This window comes from Somniosus microcephalus, chromosome 23, assembly GCF_052327205.1.
Source record: "Somniosus microcephalus isolate GS21.2 chromosome 23, FLI_Smic_1.0, whole genome shotgun sequence".
NCBI classification, from domain to species: domain Eukaryota; kingdom Metazoa; phylum Chordata; class Chondrichthyes; order Squaliformes; family Somniosidae; genus Somniosus; species Somniosus microcephalus.
The window spans coordinates 58,061,626-58,087,561 of record NC_141009.1 but is presented as its reverse complement, the minus strand read 5'-3'; the positions used below and the strand labels follow the sequence as shown (position 1 = coordinate 58,087,561).

General features: G+C 48.7%; 1 protein-coding gene across 1 annotated transcript in view; it reads left to right on the top strand.

The window, feature by feature from the left end:
- Positions 1-25,687, top strand: part of LOC147101885 (tubulin beta-4B chain-like) — a 167,399-nt gene extending 141,712 nt beyond the window's left edge. The window contains exons 4-7 of the mRNA XM_085965904.1: positions 16,794-16,859; positions 18,097-18,162; positions 19,793-19,864; positions 25,080-25,687. Coding sequence (XP_085822030.1) covers positions 16,794-16,859; positions 18,097-18,162; positions 19,793-19,864; positions 25,080-25,084 — 209 coding nt within the window. The 3' untranslated portion in view covers positions 25,085-25,687. The remainder of the gene's footprint in view (positions 1-16,793; positions 16,860-18,096; positions 18,163-19,792; positions 19,865-25,079) is intronic.
- Positions 25,688-25,936: the final 249 nt, after the last annotated feature.

Below are 25,936 nucleotides of genomic sequence, written 5' to 3'. Positions count from 1 at the left end.
CGCGGCACAGATGCGTGTGGGCCGCGAGCCCGGCACTTCTCCGAGGTGCCGTGCTCATTTTTATTCAGCCGTCAACGGCCAGCGGTCGGGTGCAGGCAGCTCCTCCTTAACGGAAGGAGGAGGCTGCACTTCCCCAGCCTGCCGCACCGCATCGGGCGCCGCAGCGCCGGAACAGCGCCGCAATGGGGCAGGTAGCGCCCATTGGGAGGCGCTGAAACCCTCCAGTAGCGCCGGCAGCCGTTTGGGCGCGGCGCTACTGAATTTTTGGCGCGCGCAGGGGGACTTAGCGCCGGCACTAACTTCCGGCGCTAAAGCCCTGGCTGCGCCAAAACCCAATTTCTAGGCCAATGTTTTTAATAGCCATGGATGCACACTCGAAATGGCCTGAGGTGATCAAAATGTCCTCCACCACCACAGAGAAAACTATTGCAGACCTACGGACCATTTTTGCCAGGAACGGCTTGCCAGAGCAGATTTGCTCTGATAACGGACCACAGTTTGTGTCCGAAGAGTTACACATCCGCCCCGTATCATCCGGCCACAAATGGATTGGCTGAGAGGTTCGTACGAACCTTTAAAAAAGCAGTAAAGGCCATGTGCGATGACGACGTTCCACTGCAGCATAAGGTGGACAATTTCCTGTTCGCCTACAGAAATGCGACACATGCAGTAACCAACCAGGCCCCGGCCATGATGTTCTTTAACCGAAGGTTGAGATCTCGTCTGGATTTGCTCAGACCAAATGTACGAAGAGATGTTGAGAGTAAGCAATTCCAGCACATCAATGAGAAGCTGACAAGGAGCTTCAATGTAGGGCAACCAGCCTTGGCCCGCGACTACCGAACAGAGAAATGGCAACCAGGAACGATATGCACACGGCAGGGGCCACTAATGTACACAGTGGACGTTGGGGAGAGCATCGTGAAACGCCATGCTGACCAGATGCTAGAGTCACAGGAACGAGTCAACCCCATGCCTCGCCCATACGTACCTGGTGATGAACCTGACGTACAGGTAGCATCTACCCCAGAAACAGTAGCATCGGAAGCTGATGAACCAACCGATGACAGGGGGCCAGAATCGCCTCCGCACCAAGAGCGAGACACTCGGGAAAGGCGCTATCCAGAAAGGATCAGGAAGCCTCCCCAAAGACTGAATTTATAAATAGACTATTTTCAGCTAATGTTGCATGTTAAAAGTGTTAATTGTAATTAGTTTGATATTTAATTGTTAAATGAGTGTTATGGTACTGTTAATCTAAAAGGGGAGGAATTGTAATGTATGTACCTTTAAGGGGGGAACTACTTTCTACAGCTCATGTATACTGTAGTACCGGCAGTGACCACACCTGTATATAACGCTGAGTAGTAATCTGTTGTTTCAGTTGCAGTTTGAACCACGTTGAGTAAACACCTGTTGTACCGTTCTCTGCAATCCTTTTCTTATTATTACACGGACGTAACAGCATGCGGCTCGTTCCTGTAGGACAACAGGAAGCTGTTCAGATGTTGGTGGATTGAGCCCTGACCTTGCGATGCCTTCAAGGCGTGCTTCAAAGTTTGCACGAACCTTTCTGCCAGGCCATTAGTAGAGGGATGATAGGGTGCAGACCTGCAGGAAGGTTGCAAACTCCTGTGATACAAATTGTGGACCGTTGTCACTAACGGCTGAACATCTCACCCAGTTTCTCAATTGTTTTCTCTGCCGTGGTAGACCTCATCACAGCGACCTCCGGCCACTTGCTACGAGCGTCCACAACCACCATAAACATCTTCTCTTCGAAAGGACCGGCGAAGTCCACATGTACTCACTGCCACACTTCTTCAGGCCAATCCCAGGGGTGTAGGGTTGCCAGCTGTGGAACATTCCAGACCCTTTGACATGGGGAACATGTTTTGGCTTTCTCCTCAAAATTTCCATCGAGACCTGGCCACCAGAAGTAACTTCTTGCCATTTCCTTCATCCGAACCATCCCACTGTGGCCTGTATGAAGTTGTTGCAGTATAGGTTCCCTCAGAGGTGGCGGAATGATGACACGGCGTCCCCAAAGGAGACAACCTGCCTGGATGGAGAGCTCATTTCTTTTTGAAACGTAAGGTTTCAAACTAGGAGAATCTCCTATAGCTCTCCCTCGAATGACATTGTCCATTACCTCAGACAGGACTGGATCGTTGCGGGTGTACCTTCGCACCTGAACTGCAGTGACAGGTGCTCCCTCCACTTGTCTAAAGTAGAAGATGTCTATCTGACGAGGCTCTGGGGGAGTCACAGGCAAGGGCAGCCTCGAGAGACCGTCTGCGTTGCCGTGCAAGTCTGATTTGCGATATTTGATGTCATATGTGTGTCCTGACAACAGTAAAGCCAGCTTTGCATCCTGCTTGCAGCGAGAGACGGAATTCCGGTGTGGGGCCCGAAGATTGAAGTCAATGGACGGTGGTCTGTCAGGAGTGTGAACCTTCTCCCAAACAGGTACTGATGAAATTTTCGAATTCCAAAAACGATTCCCAAGGCCTCGCGCTCAATCTGCGCATAGTTACTCTCGGCCTTGTTCAAGGTGCGTGATGCGAAGGCGATAGGTTTCTCTTCCCCAGAAGGCATGATGTGGGATATGACTGCTCCCATACCATATGGTGATGCATCACATGCTAGCTGCACGAAGTGTGTCAGGACCTCCGACTTCAGCAATGCTTTCTTTGCTTGGGCGAAAGCTTCATTGCACAGTTCAGTCCATTTCCATGTTTTGCCTTGACATAGCAACATTGCTGAAGCCATTACATCAGTTGCTAAGTCTGGAATAAACTTCCCATAGTAGTTAAGTAGCCCCAGAAATGAACGGAACTGGCTCACATTCTGGGGTGCTGGGGCCTCCACGATCGCCTTGACCTTTGACGGCACCTTATGCAGGCCAGTAGCATCAGTCACATGCTCCAGGTACTCAGCTGAAGACTGAAAGAATTCACATTTGTCTTTACGAACTCTGAGTCCGTACTCTTTCAGTCACTGTAGTGTCGCATCAAAGTTCAGAAGATGATCCTGCTCATTTGTCCCAGTGACAAGGATGTCGACCAGGTAGCACTGGACTCCTGGCAGTCCACTCAAGATCTGATCCATTGCCCTTTGGAATAGAGCAGGGGCCGATGTAATTCCAAATGGAAGGCGGCAGTACCTGTATAGCCCCTTGTGTGTCACAATTGTCAGCAGCTCCTTTGATTTGTCATCGACATGCATTTGTAGATAAGCCTGGGATAAGCCTATTTTGCTGAACTTTTGCCCTCCGGCCAGGCCCGTAAAAAGATCACCAATGAGAGGAAGAGGGTACTGCTCCGCAGACAGCACCGGGTTAATAGTCACTTTAAAATCCCCGCAGATTCGAACAGATCCATCCTTTTTCAGGACAGGAACAATGGGTGCGGCCCATTTGCTCACGCTCACAGGCTCCAGGACTCCATTCTCGACTAAGGCCTCCGAGTTAGCCTCAACTTTTGGCCTAATTGCATAGCGTACAGGTCGGGCTTTGTGAAACTTCGGGCTTTGTGAAACTTCGGCTTGCTGTCAGGTTTAATGTCCAGTCTCACGCTGATCTTTTTCATGCTCCCAAGTTCACCATTGAAGAGTTCTGCATGTTTGTTTAAGACTGCAGTCAGACCTGACTCCCCTTTTGACATTATGCGGACTGCAGGCCAGCCCAGCGTGATTTTCTCTAGCCACGCACGCCCCAGTAGAGATGGGTAATTTCCCTTTACCACATATAGTGGCAGTTTCGCAGTCTGTCCGTTCAGTTTAACTGTCACCTCAATGGCGCTTCTCATGGCCACAGGTTCGCCGGTATATGTCTTTAGCACAATGTTTGTTGGCTGAAGGGTAAGATGCTTTAGCATTTTGTTGTAGACAGTGTCTGAAACAAGGGACACAGCCGCGCCTGTGTCCACCTCCATCCGCACTGATTGTCCCTCCACCAGTGGTGACACCCAGTAGCCATTTGAACCACCTGCAACCGTCAGTATATGCACCTCTTCCTCCTCAGCGGTGTCGCTCCCCTCTGTTTTGCTTGTTCCATCATACTGCACTGAATGAACACTCTTTTTCTTCTCTTGTCCAAATACAGACATTTTGCTTTCATGCTTACCAGCTCTGTCTGTTCTTTTTTTACCTCTACAGGCACGTTCAATGTGACCTTTTTTGTCACAATTTCGGCATTCCAGCTCCGTACACCAGCAGTCATTAGCGTGATGGCCCGTTTTCCCACAACGGTAACATGTGCCGTTCCGCGCACCTTTAGGCTCAGACGACACCTTGTGAACTCTCCCTGTTGAACTCAACTTTTCCGCCATCTCCATGGAGACACTAACTTCAATGACCTTTTCAAGAGTAAGGTTGTCCTCAGTAAGAAGGCGCTTCTGTGTGGCTGCACTTAGCAGACCACACACAAGTCTGTCTCTAATGGTGTCATTCAGCACCTCCTTGACCTCGCAGTGTTCTGACAACCTTTTAAACGCAGCAATTAACATCGTCACTGATTCCCCCTCCTCTTGATTCCGTTTGTGAAATCTAAATCTCTCAGCAATAACCAGAGGTTTTGGTGAAAAATGTGCTCCAAGAATTTCCACTAGTTGTTTATATGTTTTAGTTCCTGGCTTATCTGGCTGTACAAGGCTGTGAATTAAATTGAATGTCTTTGCCCCCATTATACTCAAAAAGGTAGGCACGGCCTTTTCGTTTGCCACCGCATTCGCCAAAACAAAATAGTCAAAATGTTCCATATAAGCGCTCCATTGCTCCACATTTTCATCAAAATCACCGATGTTTCCTAATATAGTAGCCATCTCACGTTTCAAATTTTAATTTCTGTTTACTCACTGCACCCGTAACATTAATGTGATGCTGCAATCTCTGTTCCGAGTGTTTTGTAGACGAAAACAAGAAAGTTCCCACAACGCAGATTCATCCGATCCACGTCGCCACTTTGTTGTGTCTGTACCTTTCTACCTAGACACAATTAGAACTCAGAACTCAGAGATTCAAACATGAAGTGCTTTATTCAAAAAGAAGGTTCCGGAGAGAGTCCCGAACAAAGAGAGCTAAAGCTTAACCAAGAGAACAACCCCAACCATTTCTCTGCTGTGGCAGCGCCACCGCAGGTGGGAGGAGAACACCCAATACATAACAAGGGGCAGCAGGTCCACCATCTTTTCTGGGTGAGCTGGGCCGTGCCTGCAGCGCCCGTTAACCCTGTGCAGAATGGCGATTCCTTTTGAGATGCTGTTGTTCCTAGTTTACTTGGAGCACAAAGAGGTGGAGGAGCCTGATTGTTGGCAGTTGGAACTCTGAATGGTGTTCATGTTTAGTTCATTCAATATAGAGCAAAAAAAGGTGATTGGCATCATTGGAGGGAGAGAGAGAGAGATACAGATTTCAATAAGCAACAGTCAGTTTGTTCAAATGACCAGTTTCAGGACCTTGGGGACTGAAACTGGGATTCCTGCCAATGGGATGTTCAACAAGGGCATTGGCAACCTACGCAAAGGGGACGTTGGCAGACGACTGCTTAGAGAAATGTAAACTTGAGTGCGTAAGGATCAGCTGAAGGACCTGTATTGACTGGTGACTACCAAATAAGGCAAGGCCATTTCCAGTTTGATGAAGAAATCAGTGTATAAAAAAAAGAAGCTTTTGTGTTAAGTTGAGAAAAAAGAGAGAAACCTTCTCGAGTGCACGCCGACACGAAACTCCGCTTGGAAACTGCGATATACTCTGAAGAAATTATACTCTCCATTTAGATTGTTCTTTATGTTAAAGTAAGAAAAATAAAATGATTATAACCATAAGGCCCAAGGACAAATCCAGGCCTACAGTCCAGGCGACCACAGACAATGCATCCTCACCATCAATGCCCGCTATCCTGGCAGCAGCCACGATGCATTCATCCTGCGCCAGACTGGGGTACCACACCTGTTCCAACCACCGCACCAACCTCAACAACAACAACAACAACAACTTTTATTTCTAGAGCGCCTTTAACATAGTAAAACATCCCAAGGTAATTCACAGGAGTATTTTAAGACAAAAAAATTGACACCGATCCACATAAGGATAAATTAGGGCAGGTGACCAAAAGCTTGGTCAAAGAGGTAGGTTTTAAGGAGCATCTTAAAGGAGGAAAGAGAAGTACTGAGGCGGAGAGGTTTAGGCAGGGAATTCCAGAGCTTCGGGCCCAGGCAACAGAAGGCACGGCCGCCAAAGGTTGAGCGATTATAATCAGGGATCCTCAAGGGGGCAGAATTAGAGGAGCGCAGATATCTCGGGGATGAAGGAGATTACAGAGATAGGAAGGGCCGGGGCAATGGAGGGATTTGAAAACAAGGATGAAATTTTGTAATCGAGGCGCTGCTTAACTGGGAGCCAATGTAGGTCAGCGAGCACAGGGGTGGTGGGCGAATGGGATTTGGTGTGAGTTATGACACGGGCAGCCGAGTTTTGGATGACCGCAAGTTTACGTAGGGTGGAATGTGGGAGGCCAGCCAGGAGTGCATTGGAATAGTCAAGTCTAGAGGTAACAAAGGCATGGATGAGGGTTTCAGCAGCGGAGACGAGCGATGTTACGGAGGTGGAAGTATGCGGTCTTTGTAATGCCGTTGATATGTGGTCGGAAGCTCATTTCAGGGTCAAATATGACACCAAGGTTGCGAACAGCGTGGTTCAGCCTCAGACAGATGTTAGGGAGAGGGTTGGAGTCAGTGGCTAGGGAACGGAGTTTGTGGCGGGGACCGAAAACAATGGCTTCGGTTTTCCCCAATATTTAATTGGGGAAAATTTTTGCTCATCGAGAACTGTATGTCGGACAAGCAGTCTGACAATTTAGACACCGGGAAGGGGTCAAGAGAAGAAGTGGTGAGGTAGAGCTGGGTGTTGTCAGCGCACATGTGGAAACTGACGCTGTGTTTTCGTATGATGTCGCCAAGGGGCAACATGTAGATGAGCAATAGGAGGGGGGCCAAGGATAGATCCTTGGGGGACACCAGAGCTAACGATGCGGGAGTGAGAAGAGAAGCCGTTGCAGGTGATTCTCTGGTTACGATTAGATAGATAAGAATGGAACCAGGCGAGTGCAGTCCCACCCAGCTGGACGATGGTGGAGAGGCGTTGGAGGAGGATGGAGTGTTCAACCGTGTCAAAGGCTGCAGACAAGTCAAGAAGGGTGAGGAGGATCAGTTTACCTTTATCACAGTCACAAAGGATGTCATTTGTGACTTTGACAAGAGCTGTTTTGGTACTGTGGCAAGGGCGGAAACCTGATTGGAGGGATTCAAACATGGAATTGCGGGAAAGATGAGCATGGATTTGGGAGGCAACAAAGGACTTTGGAGATGAAAGGGAGGTTGGACTTGGGGCGGTCGTTTGCAAAGACGGAAGGATCAAGGTTTGGTTTTTTGAGGAGAGGCAGATTTGAGGGAGAGGGGGACAGTACCCGAGAGAGAACCGTTAATAATATCAGCTAACATGGGAGCCAGAAAAGGAAGCTGGGTGGTCAGCAGTTTGGTGGGAATAGGGTTGAGGGAGCAAGAGGTGGGTCTCATAGACAAGAGCAGGGCCCGACAGTGCTTTATGTGGTCCAGCCAGATCTGGCAGCGAATGGCTAAACCAGTTGTCCGCCATATCCGTTCGAGTCTGCTTCCTTGGACTTAAGGGAGCGAAGATGAGAGCAGTACCATGTGGAACGGACAGGGTAATTGTTTCAATAGAGACTAGGGCATCTGTCGGATTGTTGTAAAAACCCAACTAGTTCACTAACCTCCTTTAGGGATGGAAACCTGCTGTCCTTACCTGGTCTGGCCTATATGTGACTCCAGTCCCACACCATTGTGGCTGACTCTTAATTTCCCTCTAAAGTGCCCTTGCAAGCCCCTCAGTTACTTCAAGAAGGCCCACCTTGTCAGCGACGCCCACATCCCCAGAATTAATATTAAAAACTCCATCGAACCACAGAAGTTTGCAGCACAGAAGGAGGCCACTGTCTCCCCACACTAACTGCTGGAATCTAAGTCCACAGCCTCCGGCACCTCCCTTGTCCACTGCCCACCACTTCCAAACCTAAAGGAAAGAGGAAAATTAAATAAAAGACACAAAAGACAATGGAGAGAGAATCAGAAAAGAAGACATAAGTGGGAGAGTGGTTAGAGAGAAACATAACCGTTACCAGCAGCAACACACAGATGAACTACAAGCGAGAGAGAGACCGTGTGCTCTGATTCACCTTGAGCAACACCACAGGAGACCCACTCGTATATTGTTCAAAGTCTTCTGTAAGGAACATAGGAACAGGAGGAGGCCATTCAGCCCCTCGAGCTTGCTCTGCCATTCAATGACTGATCTGTACCTCAAGTCCATTTGCCTGCCTTTGATCCCTATCCCTCAATACCCTTGCCTAACAGAAATCTATCAGTCTCATCTTGAAAGCTCCAGCATCCAAAACCTTCTCTGGGAGAGAGTTCCAGATTTCCACTACCCTCTGTGTGTGTAAAGTTACTTCCTGATGCCAATCCTGAACGGCTTAGCTCTAATTTTAAGATTGTGCCCCTTGTTCTGGATTCCTCCATCAGGGAAAATCGTTTCTCTGCATCTACCCTATCAAATTTCTTTATCATTTAAACCACCTCTTTCTTTCTCTCTGACTGGCAGAGGTGACTTATGCTGCCAGTAGCTTCCTGGAAAGAGCATGAGGCAAACAGATTGAAGGGAGTGGTGACTTTGACTGCCAGTAGCAGCACCATTGTTGCCATGGAGTGTGGCTATAGGTCCTGCAGCAACAGATCGAAGAGCTTGCCCATCACTTACCAGGGAAACCAAAGCCTTTGAATTACACACTTTGCATGTCAGGGTGGTTGTCAGGGTGAGGTTGGTTCTGGACCCAGGTGCAGACAGACGAGGTGAGAAGCAGGTATGGAGTCTTAAATAACAGTACTTTACTGGAATCACACAGGTAAACAGTTACAAACATAAGAGCTCAAGACAAGCTACCACATAGGCAAATGGCTAGTCAAGATAGGAACTCAAGACAAGCTACCATGAGGCAACCGGCTTGTCAAGACTGAGCTCAAGACAAGCTATCACAGGGCAACCGGCTTGTCAAGACTAAGCCACTTGTCAAGACTGAGCAACTTGTCAAGACTGAGCACAAAGGGAAGAACCACAGAACTTAAATACAAGCAAAAACATAACACAGATAAACAGTTATAGACATAGGAGCTCAAGACAAGCAACCACTTAGGCAAACGGCTTGTCAAGACTTAGCCCAAGACAAGCTACCACAGGCAAACGGCTTGTCAAGATAGGAACTCAAGACAAGCTACCACTGGCAACCGGCTTGTCAAGACTGAGCTCATGACAAGCTACCACAGGGCAACAGGCTTGTCAAGACTAAGCACCTTGTCAAGACTCAGCACAGAGGGAAGAAACCACAGAACTTAAATACAAGCAAAAACAGGTGAAACCAACAAACCTGATAAAAGGCAGTTAAGCAATAAACACAGGAGAAACCAGCAACAATTAACAAAGGGAAACAAACAAGTGAAGGTGCCATCTAGGGGTTACTGAAGGAACTGACCGGCACCCTCACATTGCAAGGTTGGAAATGACCCTGTGGGGCAATAAGAAAAAACTTGCATTTTTATAGCGGCTTTCATGACCTCAGAACATCCCAAAGCGATTTACAGCCAATTCAGTACTTTTACAGTGTGGTCACTGTTGTAATGTAGGAAACGCAGCAGCCAATTTGTGCACAGCGAGCTCGCACAAACAGCAAGGTGATAATGACCAGATTATATGTTTTAGTGATGTTGTTTGAGGGATAAATATTGGCCAGGACACCGGGAGAACTCCCCTGCTCTTCTTCCAAATAGTGCTGTGGGATCTTTTACGTCCACCTGAGGGAGCAGACGGGGCCTCGGTTTAACATCTCATCCGAAAGACGGCGCCTCCAACAATGCAGCACTCCCTCAGTACAGCACTGGAGTGTCAGTCTGGATTTTATCCTCGGGTCTCTGGGAGGGCTGACACCTAGATTTGCCCACGAGGTTAATGGCAGATTGATGTCCTCCTGCAATGACTCCTACCATCCATCACACTCCTCCACCTCTTTGTGCTCCAAGTAAACCAGGAACAATAGCATCTCAAAAGGAATCGCCAAACTGCAAAGGGTTAACGGGCGCTGCAGGCATGCCCCAGCTCACCCAGATAAGATGGTGGACCTGCTGCCCCTGGATCAGCATGCTTCTTCACCAGCTGTTGCACAGCAGTGGTCCCAGAATCCAATTTCAGAGAGTTCTGACTATGCGCTGCCCTGTGCCTTTAAACCTCATCATCACAGAAATGCTGCATTGCGATTCTACAGCGGCCATTTTGTACGGGGCCGCCTGATCCTAACATACAAGCAGTGGAAGTGGAGGAGAGTAAGGTCGCGAGTCGCTAGAACGTCAGTATTTGCAAAATATTAATCTGTGCACCTCTCTTGGGCCGGGAGAACTCACCCCAGGCGCCTCACCACTGGTAATCGGTAGGCAGTGTAGTTGGGGGCGGTCATTCGGGGCAATGCGTCTCTGCCCATATTTTGCTCTGCCATGTGCCTCGAAAATAAGCTCCCAGCAGAGGGGAATCAGTCCCTAGGAGTCCGCAAACTCACTGATGGTGCACCAAAGGGCACCGTTACCACTCCTGGTACAAGCTGGCATCACTGGGCCAGACCCCATGATCCCAGATACCAGGCCATCAATCCCCGATGGGCTAGAGCTGTCCCAGTTTCTGATAGGTGTTCCTGCCATAAATAATTTACCTTTAAATGCTTTAAGGCATCAACGTGAAACAGCAGGGTTGGGCTGTTGATGGGGACAGTGGTAGGGAGGTACTGAGCGGCCAAACGCATCTGCAGACTAGTTGGTGAGGAAGGTGGAGGGTGTGGCAGCACCTGATGGACCGTGAGGGGCCAACGACAGTTTGGGTTTCATTCTGCTGGCTCCTCCTCCTGCTTGGACCTGTTGCAGTCCTGCTGGAACCCAGGAGCCCCTGGGCAGAATTCTGCACCGCTCCCAGATCACAGGACCCGAAATAAGTCCTCACGAATCTCAACACTCTATTCCCAGTGATCCCAGAGCCCTGGTGCTCACAGATGCCACAACCTGCCCAAATGTTCCTAGAATTTCCCTGTTCAATGTTCCCACTGCCCCATTACTGTACACATCTAGTGCACACACAGATACCTTAATAACTCACTTCCCCATTACTGTACACATCTAATGCACACACAGATACCTTAATAAATCACTGCCCCATTACTGTACACATCTAGTGCACACACAGATACCTTAGTAACTCACTGCCCCACTACTGTACACATCTAGTGCACACACAGATACCTTAATAACTCACTGCCCCATTACTGTACACATCTAGTGCACAGATACCTTAATAACTCACTGCCCCATTACTGTACATATCGAGTGCACACACAGATACCTTAATAACTCATTGTCCATTACTGTACACATCTAGTGCACACACAGATACCTTAGTAACTCACTACCCCATTACTGTACACATCTAGCGCACAGACTGCCATATGCTTTGTTCCTGTTATTCAAACACCGTTCTGTAAAATTATGTTTGTTAAGCAATCAGAATTTAACAGAAATGAACTAAGAATGGATTCTTAATTTAACGAATGAACTCCTGAAGTTTATGAAGCCGTTTAACTAATGGGAGATTTGTCTTTCTGGTATCTGTAACTGTCATTAACTGGAAATCAGATTAACAGCTCGAGCACCTGCTTCCCAACAATGGACCAGCGTTTACTGGGAAAAGTGAGATTAGATTAATTAATGAGCAATTGTCACGCCATTTCCTCACAGTTGTGAACAGTGAGTACGTGTCTGTACCTCACTGATCGGTGTGACCCATGGAATGGACTCAGGCCTCCTTGTATAGGGCTTGAATGTGGGATCTATGCATTGTATTTCCACAAGACAGAGTGGCCTATTTGAAGGGCCCTGCCTGATGTTAAAGGGACGGTAACAGCCTGAAAATGGTGTTGTGTCACTTCCCCCCAGTTTCAGCTGGCATTCTGTCCGCCACCCTGGCCAGCGTCCTGAGATGGGCAGACGGCCCGTCTGTCTGTACGTGGTGAGAGGCCACTTTTAATTTGCAAATTGGGGTCCTGATGCGTACGCAGAACCCTGATTGCAATAATGCGTCACAAACGGGCAAATCGGCGCTGCACAGGCTCCGCCCACTTGTAGCGGCGTTGAGCGGTTGAACCAGCGGTCCTTAAAGGGGCGCTGGGAAAACGGCCAAAGCTTCTTTGTAAATTTTATCAAGTTTTCAACTAATTAGCAATTGAAGACAATAATGTAACAAGTGTCCTGTAAGGAATGATGTTAATCAACATCGTTCAATGTCTTTTCATGTGAAACATCGATTGCAGACACTGCACCTCGATAGTCTAGAGTAATATGTGGAAACTCTGTTCTTCTTTGGACACTGATCCAGCTCCCCAGAACACTGTCGCACAAGATGGTTCCTCCTGTGTTTTCGAAGTGAAAGGGGGTTATTTTGGCCAAAGGGTGAAAACAGGCGCTAAATGGGTGGTGTGCTAATCGGAAACGCCTGTTTGAAAGTCTGGATTTAGCAGGCAATTTTCAGGCTAATTGATGATTATCATGATTTGAACGGGCCTGCAGGCACTAACCAGAAACCCGCAGGTTTAACACTCAAGTGCTGAGTAGGTGCAATTTTCCTGGAGCTGTATATGTCGCCTGCACTCACCCACTTCCACTGAAGGTATGGAGTCCGATGGCTGGGACTGGAAGGAGGTCGCAATGAGCAAGAGAGAGGGTGCACAGCTTCTCCGATGTGGCACTGGAGGTCCTGGCGGGGGAGGTAGAGGAGGAGCGATGTCCTCTGTCTGCAGTGGGGAAGGAGGCCACAGAGGCAACTAATGCGGCGCATGTGGGAAGAGATCGCCCGGGAGGTCACAGCCAGGAGCCCTGGCCCCAGGATAGGCTCCAATGCTGCAAGAAGTTTAATGACTTGACACGAGTGGTCAAGGTAAGATCCCATCTCAAAAGCACACTTCTCAATAACTGCACCACGACCAGCAGCATCACAACCTCAACACACTTAATCTACCATCGAACTACACACTGACATTCACACCCACCCCCCGCTATTGCATCCTTTACAGGCACTACTCACACCTCAGATACATCTCGCAGATCTTCAACCATCTGAGGCATCACACACACACACACACACGCAGCCCAGGGCCGGGTTTTTCAATGTAAAGTTTCGCATGAAACTGTGAATGGCCCGATTACTGCCAATACACTCATTTACAATCACCACTCCTTCTCTTCCAGGAAATATTAGCACATAACAGGCGGCAGCAGGAACTTACCAGGGGAGGGGAAGCACAAATTCAGGAGATCACTCCCCTTGAGGAGGCAGTGCTGGCTGTGATCGGGAGGGGAGTGGCAGACCCCGTGGCCAGAGGCAGAGCAGGGGCATCTCGTGTAGAGGTGTGTGGTCACTGCAGCTTCCTTGCAGATGCTGAACTATTCCTTATCCGTAATCACCCAAAGCTATCCTCACTCCCATCCTCCTCTTGCGGCCACATGCGCTGCACTCTAACCCTTCCTGCATTATCATTGCAGGCTCGCTGGAGCAAGATGCACCTCGCCCCGTGGAGCAGGTTCAGCAAGAGCAACAGCAAAAGAGGGGGGAGTAGGAGGGGTGATCAGAAGACAGGTTGAAGAGACAGTAATGAGAAGGTTTTGAAAGGCGGAGGGAGATGCGGAGAGATGGTGAGGGTTAGAAAGGGAGTTCCAGGGACCTGTCACCAAAGGTGGGGTTAAGGGAGGGGGGGTGGGGATATACAAGAGGTCAGAGTAGGAGGGCTGAATGATATGGGTGGGGATGGAAGGCTTTCTTGATGTTGCAGAGACAGGGTGGGTGAAGCCAGCACGGATCTGAAGATCAGCACGAGGATTTGAAAATGAAACATTGAGGACAACGAGCAAATGTAGGCGATGAAGAGGTACGGAGCAAGCACAACTCAAAGTGGGGCAGCAGGTGGGCAGATGGGTTTTAATCAAGTTGGAGGCTAGGAGATCGATGAGGGGGACATTGGAATGATTGAGTCCTGAGGTAACAGATTCATGGATAAACTTTTTGGGGGCTCAAGAGAAGGTAAAGTTGTGGGGGTGGGAATAATGGGTCGTGTTGGTGGAAAGGATGTGGTATTCGAAGCTCAGTTGTGGGGCGGACAAGGTGCCAAGGATCTGTGTGGCCTGGTTCAGTGTGAGTGTGGCTCGACAGGGGGATGGAGTCAGTGGGAAGCAAGCGGAGTTGATGACGAGGGATAAAAATCACGGCTTCAGTCTTCCCGATGTTTAGTTGGAGGAAGTTGTGACTGATCTGTGACTCGATGTCAGTGAGTTAATCTGACAGCACAGAGGAGGATGGGGGGTTGAGCCAGGTGATGGAGAGATGGCACTAGACGTCATCAACATACATGTGGAGACTGATCCTGTGTCTGCAGATGATTTCACCAAAGGGCAGCTTGTACATGAGGAAGAGGAAGGGACCAAGGTTAGGTCCTTGGGGGATTCCAGAGCTAGTGGCTCAGGGCTGTGTGGCCAACTGTATCAAACACTGTGGAGCAGCAGAGGACAAGAAGGAATTCTGCACCATAGTCACACAGAACGTCATTTTGTGAATTTATCCAGAGCTATCTCAGTGTTGTGGGGAGGGTGGGAAACATACTGGATAGATTCAGACAGATTGTATTGAGGGAGACGAGCATAGAGTTGGGAGGTGATAATGTATTCGACGCTCTAACAGAGGAAAGGGAGGTTAGCGATGGGGCACTTGTTGGAGAGCACTGATGGGGTCAAGCTTGGTTTTCTGAGGAGGGGCTGATGGTGGCAGTTTTGAAAGGGGAAACAATGTTCCCTAAGGAATGGGCGCTGTTAACAATGTCCACTAGCTTGTGGTCCAGGAGCAAACATTGAGTGGCCAAGAGTTGAGTGGTCAAGAGTGGAGTAGGGTTCTAGAGATGGGCATGGGGGAAATGGAGAGAAGCTGCAGGGTAATGGGGATCTGGGCTGTACAGGGTTGGGGAGTGTGGGGAAAGTCAGGAGCAAGGAGAGAAAGGGGAGAATTGGCAGAGTCAGCTGTGGAGATGGTCTCAATCTTGAAGACAAAGAGGTCCACGATCTGTTTGAACCTTGAATTATTTTCCCCACTGACTTCCCCTTTTGTCCTCACCAGCCCTGCACCCTAGAATTTATCGATCTCATTGTGTGACTCACATTGGGACTCTCGGATATGCAGCAATAAGAACATAAGAAATAGGAGCAGGAGCAGGAGCCGGAGCAGGAGCTGGAGCCGGAGCCGGAGCAGGAGCAGGAGCAGGAGCAGGAGCAGGAGCCGGAGCAGGAGCAGGAGCAGGAGCCGGAGCCGGAGCAGGAGCAGGAGCCGGAGCAGGAGCCGGAGCAGGAGCCGGAGCAGGAGCAGGAGCAGGAGCAGGAGCAGGAGCCGGAGCCGGAGCAGGAGCCGGAGCAGGAGCAGGCCATTTTACCCTCGAGCCTGCTCCGCCATTCGATATGATCATGGCCGATCTGGTCATGGCCTCAGCTCCACATTCCTGCCCATTCCCCATAACCCTTGACTTCCTTATCGTTCAAAAATCTGTCTATCTCCACCTTCAATATATTTAATGACTCAGCCTCCACAGCTCTCTGGGGTAGAGAATTCCAAAGATTCACGACCCTCTGAGCGAAGTGATTTCTCCTCACCTCCGTTTTAAATGGGCGACCCCTTATTCTGAAACTATGTCCCCGAGTTCTAGATTCCCCCACGAGGGGAAACATCCTCTCTCCATCTACCTTGTCAAGCCCCCTCAGAATCTGATACGTTTCAATAAGATCACCGCTCATTCTTCTAAACTCCAATGAGTATAGGCAATCTTCATTTGTTTAACAGGTCTGGAAATAAAGATGAAATAACAATGAATGCTTTAAAGACAGGCGGTGAGTCATTTGAATCTGACATTCTACTATCTGTCACGGCCGTTACCTGGAATCAGATTGTCAACCAGGTGAGCATTGCCCTGACAATGGACACGGGATTCTTGGAAAGTGAGATTGGGACCAATTCTGAGATGCGATGATAAGACGGTATATAAAGGGCCGGAGGAGAGAGCAGCTCATCACTCGACATCACAGCTCGGGAAAATGAAGCAACTTTCTCTTCTGGTGCTGTTGGCAGCGTTGTGTGCGATCGCCCTCCATTCTGCTGGGGCCGGTGAGTGATTATAACACTAATTAACTGTTCAATTGGGGTCTGAGCTCAGATGAGTCAACTGGGATATGGTATGGTTAGAGGGAGCGGGCGTGGAATTATGGGAAGAAGGGCTTGCCCAACAAGTTTACTGGAGGAATTCGAAGAAATGTTGAAGCTTGCTGAACACAGAAATTGTGTGGGTGCCAGATATTCAGCAATGTGTTAGATACTGGGCCACAGTAAAGGGCTGAATTTAACTGTCAGTGTTGGTGTAAAACGGGAGACTGCGGATTGGTTAGACCCCAGCCCCTTATACACCCCGCCCCTTATACACTCTGCCCATTATACAGGCGTGACTGAACTCATCTGTGTGGAGCACATTAAACAGAGAGACAGGCTGTAATTTAGGAAATATTCTGCACTGAAATTCCAGGATAAAATATAACATGTTCTATTTATTGCAGAAGAGGCACTGCGTGAAGACGATGATTCCCAGTCTGACGAGGATAAGGCAAAGATGCAAGAGCTGGGTAAGTGTTAGTACTGTTTACACGTCCATGCGTTTCTCTGCCTTACAGACCAGGTCCCACCCGCCTCTGCGCTGAGCGAGAGGATCTCAGGGGCATCACAATCGGGGGCAGCGCCCAGGGTTAGAAAAGGGGAGATTGGCCACAAATGCCACTCTCGATCGCTGTGAACCTCCTCTGTTGAGGGTCAGTGTCTGAGGGCAGAATCCTGGGCTGGGACTCACTCCTCAGTCACATAGCCTGCCAATACTTCCTGTCGAGGCTCCCGCAACCTCTAGGGTGACCATGGCCATGGAGCCTAGCCCAGTGAATGGGTCAGCATCTTCATCAGTGGGCAGGAATGGAGAAAGATTGGAGAGGAACACACAAGGCCCACTGTCACTCTGAAATGACACTGATGGGGAATGAAAGGAGGGGAAGCAGACTGCAGTGTGAGTGAGTCCAGGGTCAGCCTCTCCATCCACTGTGTGCAATGGGCTGAGAAATGTAGGTTTCCAGGGTTTCTATTGTCAGGAACCGACCCTGACACATAGCCCGAGTAAAACAGGAATAAAAAGTAACTAAGGAGGAGACCGCACACATCTCTTCCCACTCTTTACCCTATTTCACAGTGTGTGATTTGGGATCGGTGGGATTGCTTCAGGAGGCAGTAGTCTATCTTGGAGTATCTCTTGTGGGGGTTTGAGTGGAAAGTGAATTAGTGGAAATAGAAAAGAGAAGGCTGAGGGGTGACCTAATAGAGCTCTTTAACATTATCAAAAGGTTTGATAGCGTAGACGGAGAGACGATATCTCCACTTCCGGTGGAGTCCTAACTAGGGTTTATGAATATAAGATAGTCACTAACAAATCCAATAGGGAATTCAGGAGGAACTTCATTACCCAGAGAGTGGTGAGAATGTGGAACTCACTACAACAAGGAGTAGTTGAGGTGAATAGCATAGATATATTTAAGGGGAAGCTAGATAAGTACATGTGGGAGAAAGGAATAGAAGGAGATGTTGATAGAGTGAGATGAAGTAGGGTGGGAGGAGACTGGTGTGGAACATAAACACCGGCACAGACCAGTTGGGCCGAATGGCCTGTTTCTGCGCTATACATTCTATGTAATTCTATGAGACAGCAAACATCTCCAGTCAGCTGCTTTGAATATTGGAGTAATCGTGGAGATAACTGATAATGTGAGGAGATAATCTACACTGGTAGCAGTGTGAAAATACAACACTTTCTATTCATTTCAGAAGAGGCGCTACAACAGTTGGAGGATTCAGAGTCTAAGGATTCCAACCCACAGAATCGAGACCTGGGTAAGTGTCAGGAACATTAACAAGTCAGTCTGTCGCTCCACAATAAAGGTCCTTTGCTGCTGAGACACAGAGCAGGAAGTGATGCTTCAGGTGTACAGAGCCTTGGTCCGACCCCATCTGGAGCACTCTGTTCTGTTCTGGGCACCGCACCTCAGGAAGAATATATTGACCTTGAAAGGGGTGCAGCGCAGATTCACCAGAATGAGACCGGGGCTTAGTGGGTTAAATTATGAGGACCGCTTGCATAAACCTGGCTTGCATTCCCTTGAGTTTAGAAGATTGAGGGGTGTTCTGATCGAGGTGTTTGAAATGTTTAAATGATTTGATAGGGTAGACACAGTGGGGGAAAGAATGGGTTGCTTTGCGCCTCCCGTTAGCGCCTGCGGGGGGCATTAACAAGGGAAGCCTCTCGCGCCCGGGCATGGCGCTGCTAACGCCTCCTGCGAATGTCAGCGGGAGGTCAGCAATGGCGTTGCGCCGCCAGCAATGTCACCATCGCGGTGCACAGCGCCCCGCTCGTGTCCTGGCCACAAACTTCGATCGCGCCCCCCGACCTTTCGGCGGACAATATGTCCGACAGGGTCAGGGTGGCGTTTTTGCAGCCGCGGCGGTGCAAGTTAAAGGGGCAGCTGTTGGGCGGCCAGTTTTTTTTGGCTGCCTGCTAGCGCCTGCCCCCCTTTCCCTTTTTTATTTGGGGTGCCGGCTGCGATCGCTCAGCCTAGCACTCCTCTTGAGTGCTGGGCTTCTCTCCCAGCATCCCCCTCCCCGGTGGACCAGCCGGGCCCTGGTGCACGCAGCACTAGGCCCCTCCCCTTTAATCAGCGGAGGGAGGCCTGTAACACCGCGCCACTCCAGGAAGGAGAGGGTTCGCTTCCAGCAGCATCCCGCCTCCTGCTTGGGGCGCTACCACTGAATTTACGCCACGGGGGCGCTAACATTTTCATGGCACTAAACGTAGCGCCCCGGCGAAGTCAGCTCCCCAAAGGGGGCGCCACTGAATTCCTCGAAACATAATCTTAAACTTAGAGCTAGGCCGTTCAGGAGTGAAATCAGGAAGCACTTTTTCACAGGACGGGTAGTGGAAATCTGGAACTCTCCTCCGCAAAAGGCTGTGGACGCTGGTGGTGAATTGGAGCTTTCAAGACTGAGATGGATAGCTGTTTGTTGGGTCAGGGTATCAAGGGATATTGGGCTAAGGTGGGTAAATGGAGCTGAGGTACAGAGGAGCCATGATCTCATTGAATGGCGGAGGGGCTGAATGGCCCACTCCTGGTCCAGGTTTGATCCTTGGTCTGTGCAGAGTGAGCTGATCTCAGCCAGGTCAGAATAGGGAGGTTATCTGGGTCAGGAGGGAGTTGGTCGCTTTAAAGGGGCCACACCGCTCATATTCCCAGAGAGACTGTGCCATTTTGTGTCAGTCTGTGTAAACTGCAGAATAAAAGATCAAGAAATGAGATTTGACAGGATTTCTATTGGGAATATATTTGCTGTTGACACTGAAGCACTGAAGACTGTCATATACTTTTGTCAACATGAAAATCACCCAGTGCTCAGTGATAACTAGCAAACTTTACCAAACACAGAGGATCCTGAATACTAACCAGCACCGTCTCTCATCCTGTTTCCTTAGAGTCAGCGCCCCCTGAGCACATCCAGAAACGGTTTCTCAGCGTATTAGCTGGAGTTCTCGGCCAGCTGCTTGGTAAGTATTTCCTTTTAATGAATGAGACAATATGATAATGAAAGGATTGATGGAGGGACCATAGAGCACATATACCAGAAACGCTGTCTAAGGAGGTCACGGTCCATCATCAAAGACCCTACCCACCCCAGCCACAGTTTGTTCGCCCTCCTGCCATCTGGGAGACGCTACAGATGCATTTGCACCCGTACGACCAGATTTAGGAACAGCTTCTTTCCCAGGGCTGTCATCCTACTGAACTCCACAAATAAACTCTAAAGCCTGCACATCTGCCAATGCACTTTATTATGGTTATGTTTATGTTAATACACTACAAGCCAAATGTATGTTGAATGTTTAAATGTCTTAATCTAAATGTACACTCTCGGGAGCTGCAAGCCTACATTTCGTTGTACTGCACTTGTGCACTAACAATGACAATAAAAGTTGATTTGATTTTTTTTTTGATTTGAGATCGACATCGTAACAGGATCGGATATTTCTGGAACCCACTTGGATGCCGAGGAAAGTGACCCAGTCTGAGGGCTGGTGCCCGGGGAAGTTTGAGAAACGAGCCCAGTGGGCTGGAGGCTGGCAGGGTCTCGATGGAGACACATTTTACTGTGTGGGACGTATGTGGATGTCGGTGTGCCCCATTACTCAGTAACTGCAATAATCCCACAGTCCACACCGTGGGTTAATACTGGCTCCGTCCTCACTCTCTGTAGTCATAAATGTGACTTATTTCCCAGGGAAATCATTGATATTTCCCCATCAGAATGGAGTTCCATGGCAGTTAATGTCTGACAGGAAAACTGTTCTTTTAGATTATCTGTTCTTGGGATGTTGGTGATGTGGTAAAGGACACATTTATAGTCCAGCCCTTGTTGGTAGAGTACTCATTTCATATATTGTATGTACCCATATTTATCTCTATGTACCTAGAAGTACCTATGTGCAGTTTTATGTATTTGTATATACTTACAAGTACCTGTACCTGTCTGTATTTATGGGTAAGTATATGTGCCTGCATGTACTTGTTTGTTCTTATAAGTACGTGTATACACACACATGTAATTGTATGCTGCCCCTCGGTAACATCATGTGGAGACACAGAATCATCGTTCCAGGGTATGCTGATGACATCCAGTTCTACCTCATCACCACTTCTCTCAACTCCCCAATTGACTGCGTGTTGTCGGGATGCTTGTCAGACAACACAAAGCCCATCAGTGATTGCAAGGAGTGTGGAGAATACAGTTGGTCGTCAGTCCTGGATGAGTCACAATTCAATTCAAAAGCCTCGTCCTTCCCGTTAAATCCCTCCGTGGTCTTGTCCCACCCTGTCTGTTGTAGTGTTTCTCTCCACGTGAGCCACTGCCTGATCCAACTCGCCCCATTCCCTTTAATATTCCTCTTTTTGAAGCAACTATCTACTTCTCTTTTAAAAGAATCGACGGATTTGCTTCAACACTGGTTTGTGGCCGAGAATTCCAGATTCCAACCAGCCTCTGTGTAAAGAATTTGTTTCATCCTCCCCTTTAATTCTTTCTGTGATTATTGAAATTTTAGGCCCTCTAACTATCATGTTGGGGACAGTGGAAACAATGAGCAGGATTTTCATTGAGCCGTGGAGGCGGGATTGGAGGCGTGTGGGGAGGTTAAAATCTTGAAATCGGGGACACAAACCCATTCCAACCCCAACCCGCCACCATGCCCGTTTCAAAGGAGGCGGGTACCCGACCCGCGCTGGGATCCGCCTCCCCGAGGCGGGAAGAGGATTAGTGCCAATTAACTGCCTGTTAACACGTAGGTAACAGGCAGTTTTTAGCCTAATTCCTATTTTTATTGGTGAAGTGTGGGATTCCCGACGGCTCCAAACCACGCCAAGTTAGCGAGGCAGGCCGTTGGGATGAAGGGCTTGGAGGGGTCGAGATGTCCGGTGTTCAGGTGAGTGATGGGTGCATGAGTGCAGAGGTAAGTGTGTTTGGTGTGTGTAAAGTGTTTAAAGAAGTTTTACTTACATGTACTTACCTTTACAGCCTTCCTTCCTTCAGGTCTCGGGAGTCCCTCATCTCACCGGCACAGAAAGCAGAATGGCCGCGAGCTGTCAAAATCTGCAGCATTCAGCTTTCTGTTCCGGAGAGATCTCTAAATCATCCTGAGAGGAAGGAATTAACTTAGAGTACGGATTGTCAGTGGTTGACAGCTTCAAACAGCTGTGAAACGCTGATATTTCATCTGTCAAAAGCTCTTGACAGATGAAATGACAATGTGACATCACCTGTTGCCGGGTGGCCCTTAATTGGCCTGCTGAGCCCGCTGAGCAAGTGAAAATCGCATGGGTTGGCCACAACTCGATGTAGGCGGGACTACAACCCCGAAAGTTATAGTCCAATTCAATTTTATTTGCCATATGTAACTAGTACAATGGAATGCTTACTCCCCGTAGGGACACGTCAGCTATTCTTACAGCGCCGTGTTCAGAAAGTCAATTCTTTGGCATCCAGTGGCAGTGGGAGCACGATGTCCCTCAGCCGCTCCGTCCTCCTCGTCACCGCGGCCTCCTCCTCACTGTTGCCGGATCGGCTCCACCTGTGGTGGCCTGCTTCTCCTGCTCACCCTCTGGCCACCATTCCCGGCTCCCCTCCTCCCAGTCGGACTGCGAGTCGTCGTGGCTGCTGCTCGATGCGCTGCGCTGCCTCCGCCTGACTCGCCGAACACATCCTCCGGCCGCCGCGGCCTCCACCTCACTGTCGCCGGCTCCACGGTCCAACGGTCCAGGGCCTGCTTCTCCCGCTTCCGGTCCGGCCTCTGGCCGCCATGCTCGGCTCCCCTCCTCCCAGTCGGAATGCCTTCCCGCTGAGGAGCAGCCGGCCGACGTGCTCTAGCGGGTCGACGTGGCTGCTGCTGCTGCTCGATGCGCTGCGCTGCCTCCGCCCGACCCGCCGGTTGCGGGAGCGAGCGGCGAGAGCGGGCCGCCCGAAGCAGGGAGAGCGCGCTAGTACCGGACCGTCTCGGTCGCCATCTTGACAGTACCGCCGCCTCAATGAAAATCCAACCCAAGCTCTCACGATTTACCTGCTCAGAACCTTTCACAATCTTAAAGACCTCTATCAGGTCACCTTTCTCAGATCCGGTGAAGAAAAGCCCCACCGTCTCAAGTTTCTCTGCATAACTGTGGGCCCTCATCCCTGGTAACATCCCAGTGAATCCACACTGCACCGTTCCCATTGCTTCTGTGTCCTTCCTATAATAGTGGCCAAGACTGTGGGCTATTCTCCACACTAGGGCACAGTTCGGTGCTACGGCAGTGCAGAAGCTGGGCCAGACTAATTGGCGGTGGTTGAAGAAATGCAGGGAGTAAATCATTCATTAAAGAAGCTGCAACTTGGAACAAAAACCCAGAAGAGAGAACGGCAGAAAGGTGTCATTTTCTGTCTCCTATTTTAAGTCATTTAATCCATAAGCGAGACAATCCACCTGCTGAGGACGCGACTGACACTGCGAAGTGAGGCCTGGGTAAGTAGAAGTCATTCCCAGCTCCTCTTGACTCTGAGCTGAACTGTGCTGTGCTGCGAATCGCAGAGAAGCAGACTGCCGAGCTTAAGCACGGCTGTCTAATTATTACCTTATCAAGATTTCGGTTCTTTTTCGGAAGCAATAGATCAGCAACGGGAGGCTTCAAGGAGGAGATAGTTCAGGTACAGACCAGACACATTCCTTTGAGGGGGAAAGGAAGGGCATCCAAAGCTAGAGCTCCCTGGATGACTAAGGAATCTGAGATAAAAATAAAACAAAACTAGGAGGCTTATGATAAATGTCAGGTTAATAATACGGTAGAGAGTCAAGCTGAATACAGAGAGTGCAGAGAAGTGAAAAAGGAAATAAGAGGGGCAAAGAGAATGCATGAGAAAAATTCGCGGGTCAGATAAAAGGGAACTGTAAAATCTTTTATAAAGATATAAAGAGTAAAAGGATAGTCAAAGGAAAGGTGGGGCTGATTAAGGACCTAAAAGAAGATCTTGTTGTGGAGGCGGAGCATGGCTGAGGTACTGAATCAGTGCTTTGCATCTGTCTTCACTAAAGAAGAGGATGCTGCCAATATTAGTCAAGGAGGAGGGGGTAGAGAAATTGGATCAGATAAAAATAGATCAAGAGAAGTTACTTAGATTGGCAGTGCTCAAAAGTTTAAAAGTCACTCGGTTGCTGAGGGATGTAAGGGTGGAAATAGCAGAGGCTTTGGCCACGATCTTTCAATCCTCCTTGGATCTGGGGTGGTGCCAGAGGACTGGAGCATTGCAAATGTTACAACCCTGTTCTAAAAAGGGACGAGAGATAAACCAGGTAAGTAAATGAGTAAAGCAGCCACAATGTGCATGGTGCTGCCTTGTATAAGGGGCCGCCGGTGATTTAACCCCGAGATCCAGGTGGAGAGCCTGTGTGTTGCAGGTGAAGGATAATTACGATGAGACGTTCTGGATATATTCGGGAGAGAGCCATATATCCAAGTTTGCCAACGACACCAAGTTAGGAGGCACGTTAAGTAGTGTAACTGGGAGCAGAAAGATGTAAAGGGACATTGATAGATTAAGTGTATGGGCAAAACTGTGGCAGATGGAGTTCAATGTGGGGAAACATGAGATCATCCACTTTGGACTAAGAAAGGTAGTTCAGAGTATTTTCCAAATGGTGTGAAGTTAGGAACTATGGAGGAGCGAGAGATTTAGGGGTCCAGGTACAGAAATCACTAAAAGCTGGTGGACAGCTACAAAAAATGATTAAAAAGACTAATGGAATATTGGCCTTTATCTCAAGAGGACTGGAATACAAAGGGTGGAAGTTATGTTCCAGTTCCATAAATCTCTGGTCAGACCCTCTCTGGACACTGCATTCAGTTCTGGGCACGGCCCCTCAGGAAGGATATATTGGCCTCGGAGGTGATGCAGCGCAGACTCACCAGAACGATACCTGGGCTAAATTGTGAGGACAGGTTTCATCAAATAACTCAATCAAGTTTGTCAGACACGATTTACCTTTAACAAATCCATGTTGCCTGTCATTTATGAACCCATGTTTTTCCAAGTGACAATTCATTTTGTCCTGGATTGTGGTGTCTAGAATTTCTCCACCACCAACGTTCGGCTGACTGGCCTGTGGTTACCGGGTGTAGGTGTAATACTGAACAAGGGAATTCAATTAGAAGAATGACTAGTTTATGTTCTATCTGCTGCAGGTTGATTGATCTCATCCTCCATGGAGCGAAGGACCATTTCATGAAGGATGGACACATCAAACTACAACTCTGGCTATTCGCCTCCATGTGCTGAAATGAAGAAATTGCTGATTATAATTTAATGAACTGAAATCACTGCTGCTGATTTGGGAATATTTGCTTGTGAGGGTCAGTGTGACTGAGTCTCTGAATTCCATCAGCTCACTCTGAAAGTACAAACATGTGAAAATGGCACAAAACCCACTGATTACAAAGGGAAACAGCAACTAACACTTTAAATTACAGCTCAGGCCATCCAACATGTGCCCGAAAACATCAAACAAATCAGTGTAACACGTTGATAGTGGGCACTGGTTGGAGCCCTGGAGAATACTGCTGGTTCGATCCAATAATAACTGGCCCCAATTAGACATTAGTTTAAACAGGGGCACCGTTTGAACCAGTGACTGATGATGTACTGATGCTGTAATATTTCAGAGTGTCGTTAATTAAACTCATATCACTGATGGAATCAGTGCCTCACAGCCCCTCCCTTGCTGCTAGTGCCTGTACGCTTAACACAACCTCAGCTTGTTTTGCAAAGCATATAAAAAATGAATAAAAACAAATGCATGAAAGAGTTGGTGTTTCTCAATTGCTTCTGTGATTAATTCTGACGGTGGTTTCAGGCACCCCCTAGAGTTCACATTGCTATAACGCAACCAGACAGTATTTGGTGCTGTTTACACAGCTCCACCATCCTTACTCGTTGTACTAGTGCAGCATTTACTGCAATGTTAGGCATTTCCAATAATGTGCTGCGTTTGTTCATCTCCTGAATGGAGAAACGTGACAATGTACAGTCCATTTGGCCAATC